The following is a 15,941-nucleotide window of genomic DNA, read 5'->3' as shown; positions in this document are numbered from 1 at the left end:
CATGGGGAAATGTATTTTATTATTATTATATTATTATTTATATTTATTTATTATATTATACTTTATGATTTTGTGTTTCAAACTTCATCATTCCCAGGATATCTACTAGACTCTTGGTGGACAGATTTAAGTGTGTTATTGCTAAGAATTACAGACCTACAATATAAAACGCCAAATTTCTATGCAAAATAATTGTACCGCTTTGAAACGCAAAAATCTGAAATAATCATACCGCCATATGATGCACAACACAATATATTTTGCATTAAACTGAATGTTGCATTTTACAGGTAACAGGTTGCAGTCAATGTATTTTGTAGATAGTTTCACTTTATCTATTTAAATTCTGTGGATTGGGTAGGGAGGAGGTCTCTTCCAACACAACAATTTTGTGACAGGACAACATTATGCCCTGGACCTCTCTATCCTTTAGTCCAGTGGTCTCCAAACTGTGCCCCCTGTGCCAGATATGGCCCTTTGCTTACCTTTATCTTTGGGGCACTGTTCCTACCACTGATATAAGGCACTATTACTCCCATTGATACTGGCATCCAACAGTGAGGAGCTATTTCTCCCACTGACACCAACAATGGGACATTTTTCCTACCATTGACAACAAAGATAGGGCACCATTCCTCTAACTAATACCAATGATGGGGCATTATACCTCCTACTGACCACAGGTGCTATTTAAATTTTAAAATATCGCTGACCACCAAGCCTGAGAAATGTACAACTTCCGCTGATGCTCTGGCATTTTCTATTCTTACTGGCTACTAAAGTCTGAAGGACAGTAAACTGGGCATTTGTTTAGAAAGTTTGGAGAAATCTGCTTAAGGCCCATATAGAAGTAACCCATTATCCTTTTTTTCTGTGGAAATAAGTTTAGCCTTAGATTGCCATGACCATATGATGCCATAAAAGAATTGTGACCACTATACTGAGATCAATGGAATTGCATGGATGTCTTATAGCCCTCTCACCGATTGTCCTGATGAAGTACAGTAATCTGCAAAATGGTTGACTACAATCTGTTGCCTGTGAAATGGGACACTCAGTATAATGCAAATATATAAGTAATCTTTGTAGTGTGTCAAAAATAATATTGTATTGTGCATCATATTTCATTCTCCACTTCAGCCCCGGAAGATTTTACCCCCTTACTGACCAGAGCACTTTTTGTGATTTGGCACTGCGTCATTTTAACTGACAATTGCGTGATCGTGCGACGTTGTACCCAAACAAAATTCATGTCTTTTTTCCCTATAAATAGAGCTTTCTTTTGGTGGTATTTGATCGCCTCTGCGGTTTTTATTTTTTGCGCTAGAAACAAAAAAAGAACGACAATTTTGAAAAAAAACGCAGTATTTTTTACTTTTTGCTATAATAAATATCCCCCAAAATATATAAAAAAACATTTTTTTCCCCAATTTAGGCCGATATGTATTCTTCTACATATTTTTGGTAAAAAAAATCACAATAAGCGTATATTGGTTGGTTTGCGCAAAATTTATAGCGTCTACAAAATAGGGGATAGTTTTATGGCATTTTTATTTTTATTTTATTTTTTTTTAGTAATGGCAGCGATCTGTGATAATGGCGGGATTGCGACATTATGGTAGACACATCGGACATTTTTGACACATTTTTGGGACCATTGTCATTTATACAGTGATCAGTGCGATTGAAAATGCATTGATTACTGTGTAAATGGTACTGGCTGTGAAGGGGTTAATCACTAGGAGGCAGTGAAGGGGTTAAGTGTGTCCTAGGGAGTGATTCTAACTGTGAGGGGGCTGGGCTTGAACACACGGGACAGTGATCACTGCTCTCGATCACAGAGAGCAGTAGATTACTGTCCTGTCACTAGGCAGAATAGGGAATGCTTTGTTTACGGAAGCATCTCCCCGTTCTTCCTCTCCCTGACATGATCCCAGGCACCCAGCGGACATCGAGTCCGTGGGACCTGCGGTCATGAAGACCGTGGCCGGCGCGCACGCACTTGCAACACCGCCTCTTAAAGGGGATGTACCTGTACGCCCTTTTGCCTGCCAGTGCCATTCTGCCGACGTACATCGGCGTGCGCTGGTCGGCAAGCGCTTAAAACATTTATATGTTGTAAATGAATTAATCTGGAAATATTTTTTAGATTCCTGTGTTGAATTTATGTCCTTGGGTTCAGTCCTAGAAAGACCCTATTTCTTTGTCAGCTGTACCAGGAGTGAATTTAGTGTCACATAATGGCATTTATCCAGGCTATAACAGCCTCAATAAAAACAACAATTGGTGCTACATATTCAAGTGTTCTGCCCTTGGAAACATATTGTCCTTTAAAATTAACATGCCACAAACCTGGGCTGTTGATAGTTAGCATATGAAGAAACAATGCATAATCAGAGGATCCTGTCAGTTGAAATTGATCAGTAGATTCATAAATATAGACAGCAACGTTTTTATTTAAATCTTAAACTTTTCTGTAAAACAAAAAAAACTCCCTCCTCCCATGTCTTCTTATTGGTCTGTGAAGCCTCTCAATACAACGAAGGAAGGTTATGGAGGTAGAGGAGAAGAGCAAGTTTAATTTTTGCTTGGAAAATTTTAGATTTGCTTGTACATATGCAACCTGTATCTCTGGATCCACCAATCATTGTTTAAAAGATTTTTACTGCTCTTTATCATATGCTGTCTGAATTGTCCAAGTTTGTTGCAGGGTAATTTTAAAGTTCTTTAATACAACATACATATAGTTTTTTATTCTTGGATATGAAATGTATATATTGATTATATATGAAGAGAAACAGATGCAGAGTTCTGAAACTGTATTCCCAAACGGGAAGTGCTCCAGTGGCATCATCATTTATGATGACCATGATCTGTAAAATGTGGTGCCAAATAATGTCACTATTGAAGAAGAATAGCAATCATTGCACAGGATAAATATTTTCTCCTCCACCCACCACCTGCTGTTAGTGTTATATAAAATATGTCAAGAACTCGGAGGAAAAATGATATGGGAGGGTGGAGGCACTACTGGCAACAAATATATACGTTTATAAGTGTGCTCATACAAGAAGAATTTTTTTCAGATATATTTGTTTATTGTCACTAAAATTAAATTTGAGAATGCTGATTTGCCAGCAGCTTAGGTTGGCAACCTTATTAGGCTTATCCAAAAAGAACTTATTGGCTTATGCAATAAGACTGTATAAGGAACCCTGACAATAAACAATTTATCGTAATGCATAGCAGCCAATCAACATGCATCTTTCATTTGCATGATTTCAGTAATGTGAAATTTGGTTGATATGGACTACTAGAGTTTACAGTTTGTCAATGATCTTTCTGCACTCCTAATAAATAGGCTTGCATGTCTTGGAGGTGCAGACTATTCTGAGTGATCCATTAACATATACTTCAGTTCCAATATATATATGATTTGATAACATTAAGAAATAAGGGGAACTTACCAGTAGCATCAATGAATGACAGAATCCACTTGCAGCCCCCCATTAACTATTATAGATTATTTTCGGGAAAACCATCGAATGGGCTTATAAGAACAATAGGCTTGTATTGGACACAGAAGCTCTGGCATTGAACTATTGCCAATGGCTGTCCTTGTCATTATTAGAGTGAGGGGCTTAAGTTGGTTATACACTAGTAGATGTGTACAAATTTCTATGAAAATTTTCAGTACATTTGTTAACTTGGTAAATAACCTTTGAAAGTACTTTGAAATTTCATTTGCTTTTAACATTCATTTGTGAAGCGAATAGACTTTCCCAAACAAAAACTATATACACTGTTAGAAATGTGTTAATTCGAGAAAGATTTTCCATCTGGCTTCTCTAACCTTGCTTGTCAGTGCAGTTGAAAACTAATGTTGATCTGACCTCACTAAAGATTAGAAAATAGAGTGTTCTTAAAACTAAAAATTCCTATTGGATTTTTGCATATCTTTGGTTATCTTTAATCTTAACATGAAAAGATGAAGGCCCTGTGTACAGCCTTGAGCTTGGATCCAGTGGCCTCCATAAGCTCAGAAGTCTGATCTTAAGACAAGCACAGGTGCTAATAGGTTTATGCATTTTATTAGGAGTGTGAATGATACACTTTGATGGTTGAGAAATGATTACTAGAACCACGATGGCTCTCTGCCTTTTAGATGATACTATGTACCTGTCTGCCTGAATATCTGCTCTAATATAAACCTCTTATGAACAAAAAGGAAGCAGATATTTCTTTACAAACTCTGTAGTTTGACAAGCAGAGTGGCTCAATACCACATAGAACACTGGAATTTAAATTTTTATACAATATTATATATTGTAACTATTGATCGTTCTATAAATCAACTTGTGTTTAGGTTTTTGTGGCCTTTTATCTATCTTCTTAATGATAACCCTAATTTGACAGCCCTTGTGCCCATTCCTACAATATTGCCTCTCAATTTCCAATTTAAATTAGCACTGCCCAATCTCATTTTTCTCAACTCTCTGTATAAAACATAGGCTTTATTTGTTTTTTTCCTATTTATTATGTTTGATGTACATTAAATTGCTTACTCATTGTTTTCTGATATACATTTCACTAACTGTAACAACATGTTTTTAGATGGCGATTATTTTACATTTACAAGACATGAACCTATCGGAGTATGTGGACAGATCATCCCAGTGAGTATCACAGTGTTATATTTTCATTGAGTGACTTTCCTTGCAGTTGCACACAACATGGGGCTTTGCAGCTGTGCATTTCTGTTAAGCAAGAGGAGAGAAAAAAAAATCCTCAGCTTCTATTGGCATATTTTTATCAGCCTCCCTACAGCTGCTTATTTAAACAGGTTAATGGGGATTTAAATCTGCAACTTGGAGAGCTGTTCCCAAGCACTGGGATTCTTATGGCTCAAGGAATAAAATCAAAATAAATACATAATATATTTACTATATTTGGTGATATAAACAGATCTTGGAACTGTGTGTGCACTTGTGCATGTGTGTGTATGTGAAACTCTGCACCCCTGTATGCAACTTTTTTCATAGACTTAAGTTTTTTGATTACATTTTTATCAAATGCAAGGATGAAACTAGAAATACATGGCTCTAAAGCATCATAGCATATTGCAACATATCCCATAGCTGTACACAACAATACCATATTATACTTACTGAATGTACACATGCTGCTCCATTGTTGCTTATTTTATAGAGCCTGTGTAATTTTCTGCTATGTACAGAGCAATGTTGGGTAGTGCTCTTAGTGTATTTGTCCCCAGTGTCCCCAGTTTGTATCCTGCTTAGGGCACTGTCTGCATGGAGTTTTCATGTTCTCCCTGTGCTGGTGGGTTGCCACCCGTACTCCAAAGACATGCTGGTAGGTTATGTGGCTCCTGTTTAAAATTGGCCCTAGGATATGTATGCATATGAGCTGAGGACCTTAGATTGTAAACTACCTGAAAGCAGGGACTGGTGTGAATCTACAATATGTAAAGCACTACATAAATTATAGATGTGGTATAAAATACCTGTAATAATTAAATACACTTCGCCATAGTAGCTGTTGAGTAGTGCTACAGCTTGTGACCATGTTTTAAGAACATAAGTATATATGGCAAAGAAGCAGAGATGTTCCTTTTGTAAAAAGACTTTTCGTTTTGATGGCCTAAATATATGTATGATAATTTCCTCCTCTCCCTCTTTATTATAGACATTAGCCTGAGAGATTAGACTGTCCAATTAACTTAAGGGCCATAATCAAAAACAGTCTACATTCTAGTGTATATGAATTACTGTGCCATTGTGACAGTGGAACATTTAAGATCCAATACAATTTCCCCTTTAACACACCCATGGAAAATTCTTGTGGCAAGCATGCTGTATTGCAATATTAAAGCAAGTCTGAACACTGGCTTTTATGGTAAACATTTTCCTTATCCCGTAGTTTCCTGGGCATATTATCTTTCCTTCATGACATTTGTTATGATACCACAGTAGGTTTTCTAAAGCCCTTACTCATTTACAAAGGTGGACAGAAATAACATTACCAACCTGCACTCATCAGTAAAGACTCCAAGCCTATAATTTTACTCTTCAGATTTCATCCAGCTACGACTAATAAAACAATGATGAAGGTCAGCAGTCAAACAAGAGGATGCACTTATCCTCTTTCATGCTGTTTTGTCTCACCTATTTGAGCATTTGAGAGACATGACTGATTTTGTTAGGAACAATTTCATACGTCTATACAAAAATTTAAATCTAAATATATATACTGAATATATATATATAGATAGATATATATCTATCTATATATATAGATAGATATATATCCATATATATATATATATATATATATATATATATATTGGTATTTGCTTTCATCTCTCTCTGCATTCAGGACCTTATATATCAGCATGTTCTAACTAAAATAAGAGTTATTTTAGTGACCCCTATATAGATTTTCAAAGTAGGTCTGATGTTGATTAGAGATGTTAATCTAGTTCAGAACATGTTGATACATAGGACCTTCAGTGTTTTTACCACAAAAATAGGTGCCATTAATTAATAATATTGTTGGGTTATCAGTTTCCTGTGTAAACCTACACAATTTCTTCTCTGTTCTCTTCTGCTTAATATACCATTGAAAGCTTTTTTTTTATATATCAGTTTAATACTTGTAAAAAATACCTGTTCGTCCTGCCAGAAATCTAGGCCACATCTCTGTGAACCCCCTCCCTGTTACAGCAAAAAGTAATGAAGCCACCACACTTAAGGAATGGTGAGCTGCAATATATATTTTTGTTCTTGGGTTTAGACACACAAACATATTACTGCTATGTGGATTCAAAGGCCATAAGTGGCATAACTCGAAGATGTCCACATAGAGGAGTCATTTTCAAAGTTTTGAACACTAATGTCCACTAATCTGTTACCACTTCTACGTTTGGCCTAGTATGAGCCCATTGACATACAGTAATGAACTTGATCTTGTATTGCTATTTGTATCCCTATTGCAGATTTTCCCTCACTGAGGTTTTGTTTCTTAACCTAAGCATTGTTATTTAAAGATGTGAAGGGAACCTATACCTGCAAAGAATCTATAATTATTGGCAGGGTTTGAGTGTTTCTGTACCTGAACTGGTGTTTACAAAGCTTCCATTGTAAGTACAATACTGTAAATTAAAAGCTTCATTTAAATCGATAAATACAATACAAGTAGTTTAAAATGTTGATGAACATGTCTTTGAAACAAGGGTGGTATCTCCATCTTTTTTCCATCAATGTTAAAATCAGTTATATCAACAACACATTTTCCACATTCTTTAATATAGTCACACATTTTCCTTAAAGTCAGCAGTAGTGTTTGGCAAAGAACTTGGCCTTTGCCTAATGCTTACTTGGAGATCTGGCATCTAAAGTCTTTTAAATGGAAGCTGCCCGCATCATGACTTTTAGGCCATTTTTTTCTTTTTTTAATGGATTTTTTTCATACAGAAATTGTTTAATATCTGATTTATAAACATTTGTGTTACAAGTAAATTAGGTGTTTGGTGAAATGAAGCCATTAGTTTGTTTTCTAGTAATTCTTTGAAGAAGCAAACGTTTGCAAAAATCTAGGGGCAGTTAATACCAGTCAGGCAGCGAAGCCTTGCGTTAAGCTGAGCTTATTTTTCGTATTTATGCCACTTTCAATGCTGTAGTCTACTTTGAAGTATTCTGCAGGCCCAGTTCATTTAAAATGTGTTGTAGTTTTTGACATAGTAGGGGAGGTTTAGAACTTCTGTCACAATTGTATTGTCTGTGTCCCCTGGTAGAGAAATTCAACCTCCCTATTAGTCCTTAGTGACTATTGGGAAAAACAAAATTGTATTGTTGGCACCCAAACAAGTATAGAGCGGAGATCTTGTAATGCCAGTGATAATTGTCTAAGGGAAGTTTCCCTTAACTTTGTATTGAATTCATCTATGTAAAGTTAATTGGGTAAAGTTGATCCAGGGAATATCCGATTGCCTCTTGGGGAATCAGGAAGGATTTTTTCCCCTGCTGGAGCCAATTGGATCATGCTTTGCTGGGGTTATTTTGCCTTCCTCTGGATCAACTGTGGGTATGGCATTGTGTATATGGGATTGTATGATTTTGGTTTTCCCTTTTATTGGTTGAACTAGATCAGTGTTTCTCAACTCCTGTCCTCAGGACCCACTAACATTCCAGATTTTAGGTAATACCTTTGGGGAGATGCAGACTAGACTACTGCAATCACTGAGCAGCAAATGATATCACCTGTAATGTATTTCAGTTTTCTTGAAAACCTGGCCTGTTAGTGAGTCCTGAGGACAGGAGTTGATAACCACTGAACTAGATGGACTTGTGTCTTTTTTCAACCCGACTAACTATGTAACTACGTAACTATCGAATGTCCCACTGTGTCCTGTTGTGTGTGTGACAATAAGTGAAGGGAAATCCCCCCCGCCCCAGAGAGCAACAAAAAACCTGCCAAATGTTTTAATTATGCCCTATCCAATACAAAAAAAATTGAATATCGAGACATAAGTTAGAAAAAATGTTTTTCCAATTGCAAACGATTGGGTATTCATAGTCAACATGATTTCACCTTATTCACTATTCATTTTTTATAGTGAACATTTACTCTGACAGGTTGACAGCCTCTATTCATTTAGCAAATAAGCACATTGTTTTTAATGTTGTTTTTCAGTGGAACTTTCCCCTACTGATGTTTGCATGGAAGGTGGCACCAGCTCTCTGCTGTGGGAATACTGTTGTGATTAAACCGGCTGAACAAACACCGCTCACTGCACTTTACATGGGAGCTCTCATCAAAGAGGTAAAGAAAGAAAAAGCAGCAGTAACAATATTATACTTTCGTAAGTGCTAAAACTAAGAGATTTAAATTAAATGTATGAAGATAGTTTTGACACACCATTTTCCCCTTCAATTTTATTTTACTAGGCTGGGTTTCCACCAGGAGTTGTGAATATTTTGCCAGGATATGGGCCAACTGCAGGCGCAGCAATAACTTTTCACCCTGGCATAGATAAAATTGCGTTCACTGGCTCTACAGAGGTATGTACATTTTCTGTACGTGAAGGGCAATGTTTCTTCATGTCTCAACTATTTTCTAAATAGATGGTCTTCCATCCTACACTGAAGTGTGAACTTAATTTATTTTTTTAGAAACTAGAGTAAATGATCACATATGAGAACTCTTATGGTTTTACGAGCTTAGACTAAAGCATTGTAGATTTTGGCTGCATTAGAATTATATATTTATACTGGTTCATTTTCAGTGCCAATCTTAGACCCCTACTTTCAATCATTGATCCAATAATTTTCCATTTATTCATAGTTATCTGAAAACATCATGGCATTCTACAGTAATCTTATGGCTCACTTATAAAGTCAAATGCAGTATGCTTTCAGGAGCCTCTGAACTAATTTCACTTGGATTGGAGTTGCTTTGATTTGCCTTTTGGTTGGTGAAGGATTTACCTGAAGCTACTTATAAGTTTTACTGTGCTTCATAGAGCTGCTTCAAGTTACTTTGTTATTGACATTTACTTTTATATGGGAGAAAAGCACTTTAAATGCAGACAAAGGCCTATGCACAGGACCCCTTACCCAGTTCAGCCCAGGAAGATTTGGCTGCTGAATGACCGGGCCATTTTTTGCGATTCGGCACTGTGTCGCTTTAACTGACAATTGCGCGGTCATGCAACACTAAACCCAAACAAAATTGACGTCCTTTTTTTTCCCACAAATAGAGCTTTCTTTTGGTGGTATTTGATCGCATAGAGCTTTCTTTTGGTGGTATTTGATCGCCTCTGCGGTTTTTATTTTTTGCGCTGTAAACAAAAAAAGAGCGACAATTTTGAAAAAAACACAATATTTTGTACTTTTTGCTATAATAAATATTCCCATTTTTTTTTTTTTAAAAAGCAAATTTTTTCTCAGTTTAGGCCGATATGTATTTTTCTACATATTTTTGGATAAAAAAAATCGCAATAAGCGTATATTGATTGGTTTGCGCAAAAGTTATAACGTCTTCAAAATAGGGGATATATTTATAGCATTTTATTATTATTTTTTTTTAATAGTAATGGCGGCGATCTGCAATTTTTATTGGGACTGTGACATTATGGCAGACACATCGAACACTTTCGACACATTTTTGGGACCATTGGCATTTATACAGCGATCAGTGCTATACAAATGGACTGATTACTGTAAAAATGTCACTGGCAGGGAAGGGGTTAACACTAAGGGGCGATCAAGGCGTTAACTGTGTCCCCTCAGTGTGTTTCTAACTGTAGGGGGAGGGGACTGACCTAGAGGAAGTAACAGATCGTGGTTCCTAGCTATTAGGAACACACGATCTGTCATTCCTCACAGAACAGAATAGGGATTTGTGTGTTTACACACACACGTCCCTGTTCTGCCTCTAGTGCCCGCGATCGCTCATGGCCGGCGGTCATCACGACCATTGGCCACGAGCATCGGCACTCCTGCACTGCAGCCTGCTATCCTGATCCTGCGAGCCGATGTAAAGCTACGATGGTTCGCGGGATCGTGCCGACCTGCCACAGTAAAATGATGGCGGCTGGTCAGCAAGCGGTTAAAGTGCAATTGCTATGCAGTGAAAGATTGCTATGTTGTAGGGAACATCAAGAAATACATTAAAATTATATAACTTTAGTCTGGAATTCCTTCTTAAAAAAGAGATGTGCACTTCCTGGCATTTGAAGGGGGAATAGGCACTCCTGTGCCTACAGCCGCATAGTTTTTTCTGAAGTGCGAGGTCTAAGACATTGTGCTTAGTCTGATTCATAGTCTCACAAGATTTGGAGGGATTTGATTATGTCATTTGGATGGATTTGATGATGTCATTACTGTGCTGTTCACTCTTTCTTTTGCTGGGAGCTTTCAAATGAGAAGGCAAAGCCTTTCCTCTACCAAGATGGCCTCCTCCACACAGAGACATGGGGGATGAATTACTAATGGCAAATAGGCAAAAAGGGAAGTTGCAGTTTTCAAGGAAATTTTGTCCAGAGCTTTGTGAATGTGGTGAAATGTCACTTTGCAAAGAATACCCAATTATATGCAAGGAAAAAAAACAACATTTTTTGTTTGAAAATGATTAGATGATGGAAGTCAGCAGAGATGATGGCAGATATATTAAATTTGTTTGCATAATGACCACATCAGCAAAAAACCCTATTTATATGTGGCTAAATAATACTCAGTTCTGCTAATGACAGTTGGGGAAAAGGCCATTATCATCATTTACTATTGGGTGAAAAATTGTGTATGTAAACATAGCAATTAAACATTTCATGTCTCTATGCCAAGCCAAAATACTTTGTGTTTTTTGAAGTCACAAAGTACAATGTTTTCAACATTTCATGATTCTTTCTGACCAATGTCCAAAAAAGTATTTCGTTTTGGTAAAGTGTTTAATTGTAAGGCAATTATTGGTGTCAAGACTACAGACCACAGTTCTTCCATAACAGAATATTTGGTTTCAGCTGAAACTAGTTAACAGGGTTTAAAGATCAAAAGCTGTCATAGTTTTTTAAAGGGAAGCTTCTTAGCTAGTAATACAGCAGGCTTTGTAATAGGAAGTGGCAAGCAACACTAATATGAGAGAAGGGGTCTCTTAAGATGCTAAGCAAGAACAGATGAAAGTTTTAAATGCAAGGCTAACATAAACTGTTCCATATTTTAGATTTCCTGTGACAGCGGTCAACATTATCACATCTTAAATACACTCACTGTAATAACAATTTGTAAACGCAGGACTTTACTTTCAATTGATGAAAAAAAAATGACTTGAGGAAAAGAAAGCTGTCCCCCTTCTTTCTTATAACAGTTTTATTTTCTGCCCGAGTAACTGTCACATTAAAGCAACAACTTGTAAATTCCATAGCTGGCAAGATCTTCGTGTTCCCCGGTCTTTAGAGCTGCAATTGCTATAGCTTGACAAACCAACAAAAAAATGTATTGACCAAAAGGCACTTGAATTTAGCTTTAGCTACCTGAAGCTTGATGTACACCTGTGCCCAGACTATGGACATTAATCTACATAATATTAACAAGCAGTAAAAAAAAAAAAAAAAAAAAAAAAAGCTTTACGAGTCACAAATTACTTCTCTAGCTACTTTTAATGTAAAGTTATTTTTACTCAAAGAACACAACAGAGGTTTTAGAATCAGATTTCAGTCAGTTTCTAAGGGACCCTTCTAGGGATTGGCGAACGGTTTGGCCCGAGCATTATTTCGGGGTGAACTTTGGTTGTTCGGATGTTCTGCAAACACCGAACAATATGCGATGTTCGGGGCAAATTTGAAAGCCGCCGGAACATCGTTAAAGTCTATGGGACACTAACATGAAAAATCAAAAGTGCTTATTCTAAAGGCTTATATGCCCCTGCCCCAGGGGACATGTATCAATGCAAACAATTTTTATTTAAAACTTATTTTGGGAGCAGTGATTTTTTTAATGCTTAAAGTGAAACAATAAAAATGAAATATTCCTTTAAATATCGTGCCTGGGGGGTGTCTATAGTATGCCTGAAAATTGGCGCATTTTTCCCATGTTTGGAACAGTACCACAGCAAAATGACATTTCTAAAGGAAAAATTTTCATTCAAAACTGATCGCGGCTGTAATGAATTGTCGGGTCTTGGCAATATTGATAAAACTCATTGAAAAAAAGAGCATGGGTTCCCCCCTAGTCCATTACCAGGCCCTTTGGGTCTGGTTTTAATATCAAGGGGAACCCCAAACCAAAATTAAAAAAAAATTGCGATGGGGTCCCCCTAAAATCTATACCAGGCCCATCAGGCCCCCCAAAGCACCTTGTCCCTATGTTGATGGGAACACGGGCCTCATCCCCACAACCCTTGCCCAGTGGTTGTGGGGGTATGCGGGCAGGGGGCTTATCGGAATCTGGAATCCCCTTTAACAAGGAGACCCCCAGATCCCGGCCCCCCATGTGAATTGGTAATGGGGTAAAAGCCGCAACCGTTCCGCCTCCATGAGAGCCTCCCGCTGACTGACACTTCTTCTGGGTAACAGTTCTTATATAGCTGAGGGCAGGGCCACCTGGTGATGTAAACGGATGACCCCGCCCCCTCTGACGCCACGGGGAGCCACGGGGAACTGTCACCCAGAAGAAGCGTCAGTCGGCAGGAGCCTCCCATGGAGGTGGAACGGTTGCGGCTTTTTTTAAAATTCTTTTTTGGTCCGTCGGGCAGCGTGGATTTACATCGCGGGACATTTTTATTTTATTTTTTTTTAATGGAGGAGTTGTCCCAAGCTGTCTCTTGTCTTTTTTATCATTCTTGACACTTTTTTTGTGAAATGGTAGGGGTACAATTTACCCGTTACCAATTCACATAGGGGGTGGGATCTGAGGGTCCCCTCGTTAAAGGGGGCTTCCAGATTCCAATAAGCCCCCCGTCTGCATACCCCCACAACTACTGGGCAAGTGTTGTGGGGATGAGGCCCTTGTCCTCATCAACATAGGGACAAGGTGCTTTGGGGGGCTACCCCAAAGCACCCTCCCCATGTTGAGAGCATGTGGCCTGGTACGGTTCAGGAGGGGGGGCATTCTCTCTTCCCCCTTCTTTTCCTGCGGCCTGCCAGGTTGCGTTTTTTTTACATTTTGGTTTAGGGTTCCTTTAATATTCATACCAGACCCAAAGGGCCTGGTAATGGACTGGAGGGAACCCATGCCCTTTTTTTCAGTGAGTTTTATCTATATTGCCGAGACCCAACAATTCATTACAGCCGCAATCAATTTTAAATGACAATTTTTCCTTTAGAAATGTCATTTTGCTGTGGTACTGTTCTAAACATGGGAAAAATGCACCACTTTACAGGCATACTATAGACACACCCCCAGGCACGATATTTAAAGGAATATTTCATCTTTATTATTTCACTTTACGCATTAAAAAAATTACTGCTCCCGAAAAAATGAACGTTTTAAAAAAAAATGTTTGCATTGATACATGTCCCCTGGGGCAGGACCCAGGTCCCCAAACACTTTTTATGACAATAACTTGCATATAAGCCTTTAAAATGGTAGGGCGTTACCAATTCACATAGGGGGCGGGATCTGAGGGTCCCCTCATTAAAGGGGGCTTCCAGATTCCAATAAGCCCCCTGCCTGCATACTCCCACAACCACCGGGCAAGGGTTGTGGGGATGAGGCCTTTGTCCCCATCAACATAGGGACAAGGTGCTTTGGGGGCTACCCCAAAGCACCCTCCCCATGTTGAGGGCATGTGGCCTGGTACGGTTCAGGGGGGGGCTGTTCTCTCTTCCCCCTTCTTTTTCTGCGGCCTGCCAGGTTGCGTGCTCGGATAAGGGTCTGGTATGGATTTTGGGGGGACCCCATGCCATTTTTTTTAAATTTGGCACAGGGTATCCCTTAATTTCCATATTGGACCTGAAGGGCCTGGTACGGAATTTAGGGGGACCCCCCATGCAATTTTTTTTTTACATTTTGGTTCGGGGTTCCCCTTAATATTCATACCAGACCCAAAGGGCCTGGTAATGGACTGGAAGGAACCAATACCCTTTTTTTTCAGTGAGTTTTATCTATATTGCCGAGACCCGACAATTCATTACAGCCGCGATCAGTTTTGAATGACAATTTTTCCTTTAAAAATGTCATTTTGCTGTGGTACTGTTCTAAACAAAAAAATGCGCCACTTTACAGGCATACTATAGACACCCCCCAGGCATGATATTTAAAGGAATATTTCATATTTATTGTTTCACTTTACGCATTAAAAAAATCACTGCCCCCAAAAAAACAAACTTTAAAAAAAAAAAATTTTGCATTGATACAGCCCCCTGGGGCAAGACCCAGGTCCCCAAACACTTTTTATGACAATAACTTGCATATAAGCCTTTAAAATGAGCATGTCCCATAGACTTCGTGTGTTCGTGTGTTCTTTTGAATTGTTTGCCTGTGTGGTATGTTCTGGTGCAAACCGAACCGGGGGGGTGTTTAGCTCATCCCTAGTCCCTTCACACCAGCCGTGCCCATTCTGATCAGCAGGGAGCTGAATGGTATAGATGTCACATTCATTCTTGCCTTCCAAGAGTTGATTAAACCCATATAAGGTCTATGGGCAGGTGTATGTAAATGGACTTGAGTCCAGTTACATCAAACTACCTCAGATCCCTCTGATGGTGGTGGTGGGGGGATGTATTGCGTTAAACCTGTAGGTAACTAAGAGAACCATAATCTTCTCTAAATTGAGGAGTGGGTTTGATAATAAAGTTGATCTAATCAAAGTAATTAGAAGAAGAGGAACTACTACAACCCGTATATAACACTATTCATAAGCATATAGATGCACGCCAGTATGGAATACTAGCTTTATATAAGAAAAGATTAAAAATAGTACATACAAATAAAGTATGTATGTATTATGTATAATAGTACATACAAAGCAAACAGGTATTATCAGCAAAGGCCCAACTAGAGTTCTGATGGAATTGTGCACATATACCCAGGTATATATAGCTATTAAAATGATACCCCCTAATGAATGTTGCAGCAAAGTTCAGTTGCAGGAACCCCTGAGGACGATCACAATGTGGTGTCTGTCTTGGTGTTAGAGACCCGAAGACAAGATCAGCAGTGATGGGGAGATCCTCCAACTACTGTCCAACCAGCCTGGAATGCAGATTCCTACCAATAGAATCTGTGGTGTGGCACTGGAACTAAAAGTCAGCCTATCTACTCTGTTTCTTAGTCCCTAGCAGCTTCTAATCTGCCATGCAAGCTGACCTCTAACTACCAAGTGGCCATCGCATGCCTAATCTGGCTCTAGCACATGCTAGCACAAACTAGCTAAAGAATCTCAAAACAGAAAGAACAGGTTTAAACTAACAGGAGCTGCATATA

General features: G+C 38.4%; 1 protein-coding gene across 1 annotated transcript in view; it reads left to right on the top strand.

Moving 5' to 3' along the window:
* The window catches only part of ALDH1A2 (aldehyde dehydrogenase 1 family member A2), a 99,432-nt gene that overhangs the window by 48,385 nt on the left and 35,106 nt on the right, over positions 1-15,941 (top strand). The window contains exons 5-7 of the mRNA XM_073618808.1: positions 4,615-4,676; positions 8,713-8,841; positions 8,967-9,080. Of these exons, the coding sequence (XP_073474909.1) occupies positions 4,615-4,676; positions 8,713-8,841; positions 8,967-9,080 (305 nt within the window). The remainder of the gene's footprint in view (positions 1-4,614; positions 4,677-8,712; positions 8,842-8,966; positions 9,081-15,941) is intronic.

The sequence above is a fragment of the Aquarana catesbeiana genome, linkage group LG03, assembly GCF_042186555.1.
Source record: "Aquarana catesbeiana isolate 2022-GZ linkage group LG03, ASM4218655v1, whole genome shotgun sequence".
NCBI lineage: Eukaryota > Metazoa > Chordata > Amphibia > Anura > Ranidae > Aquarana > Aquarana catesbeiana.
The sequence above is the reverse complement of the archived record's forward strand: the minus strand, read 5'-3'. Positions and strand labels throughout refer to the sequence as shown.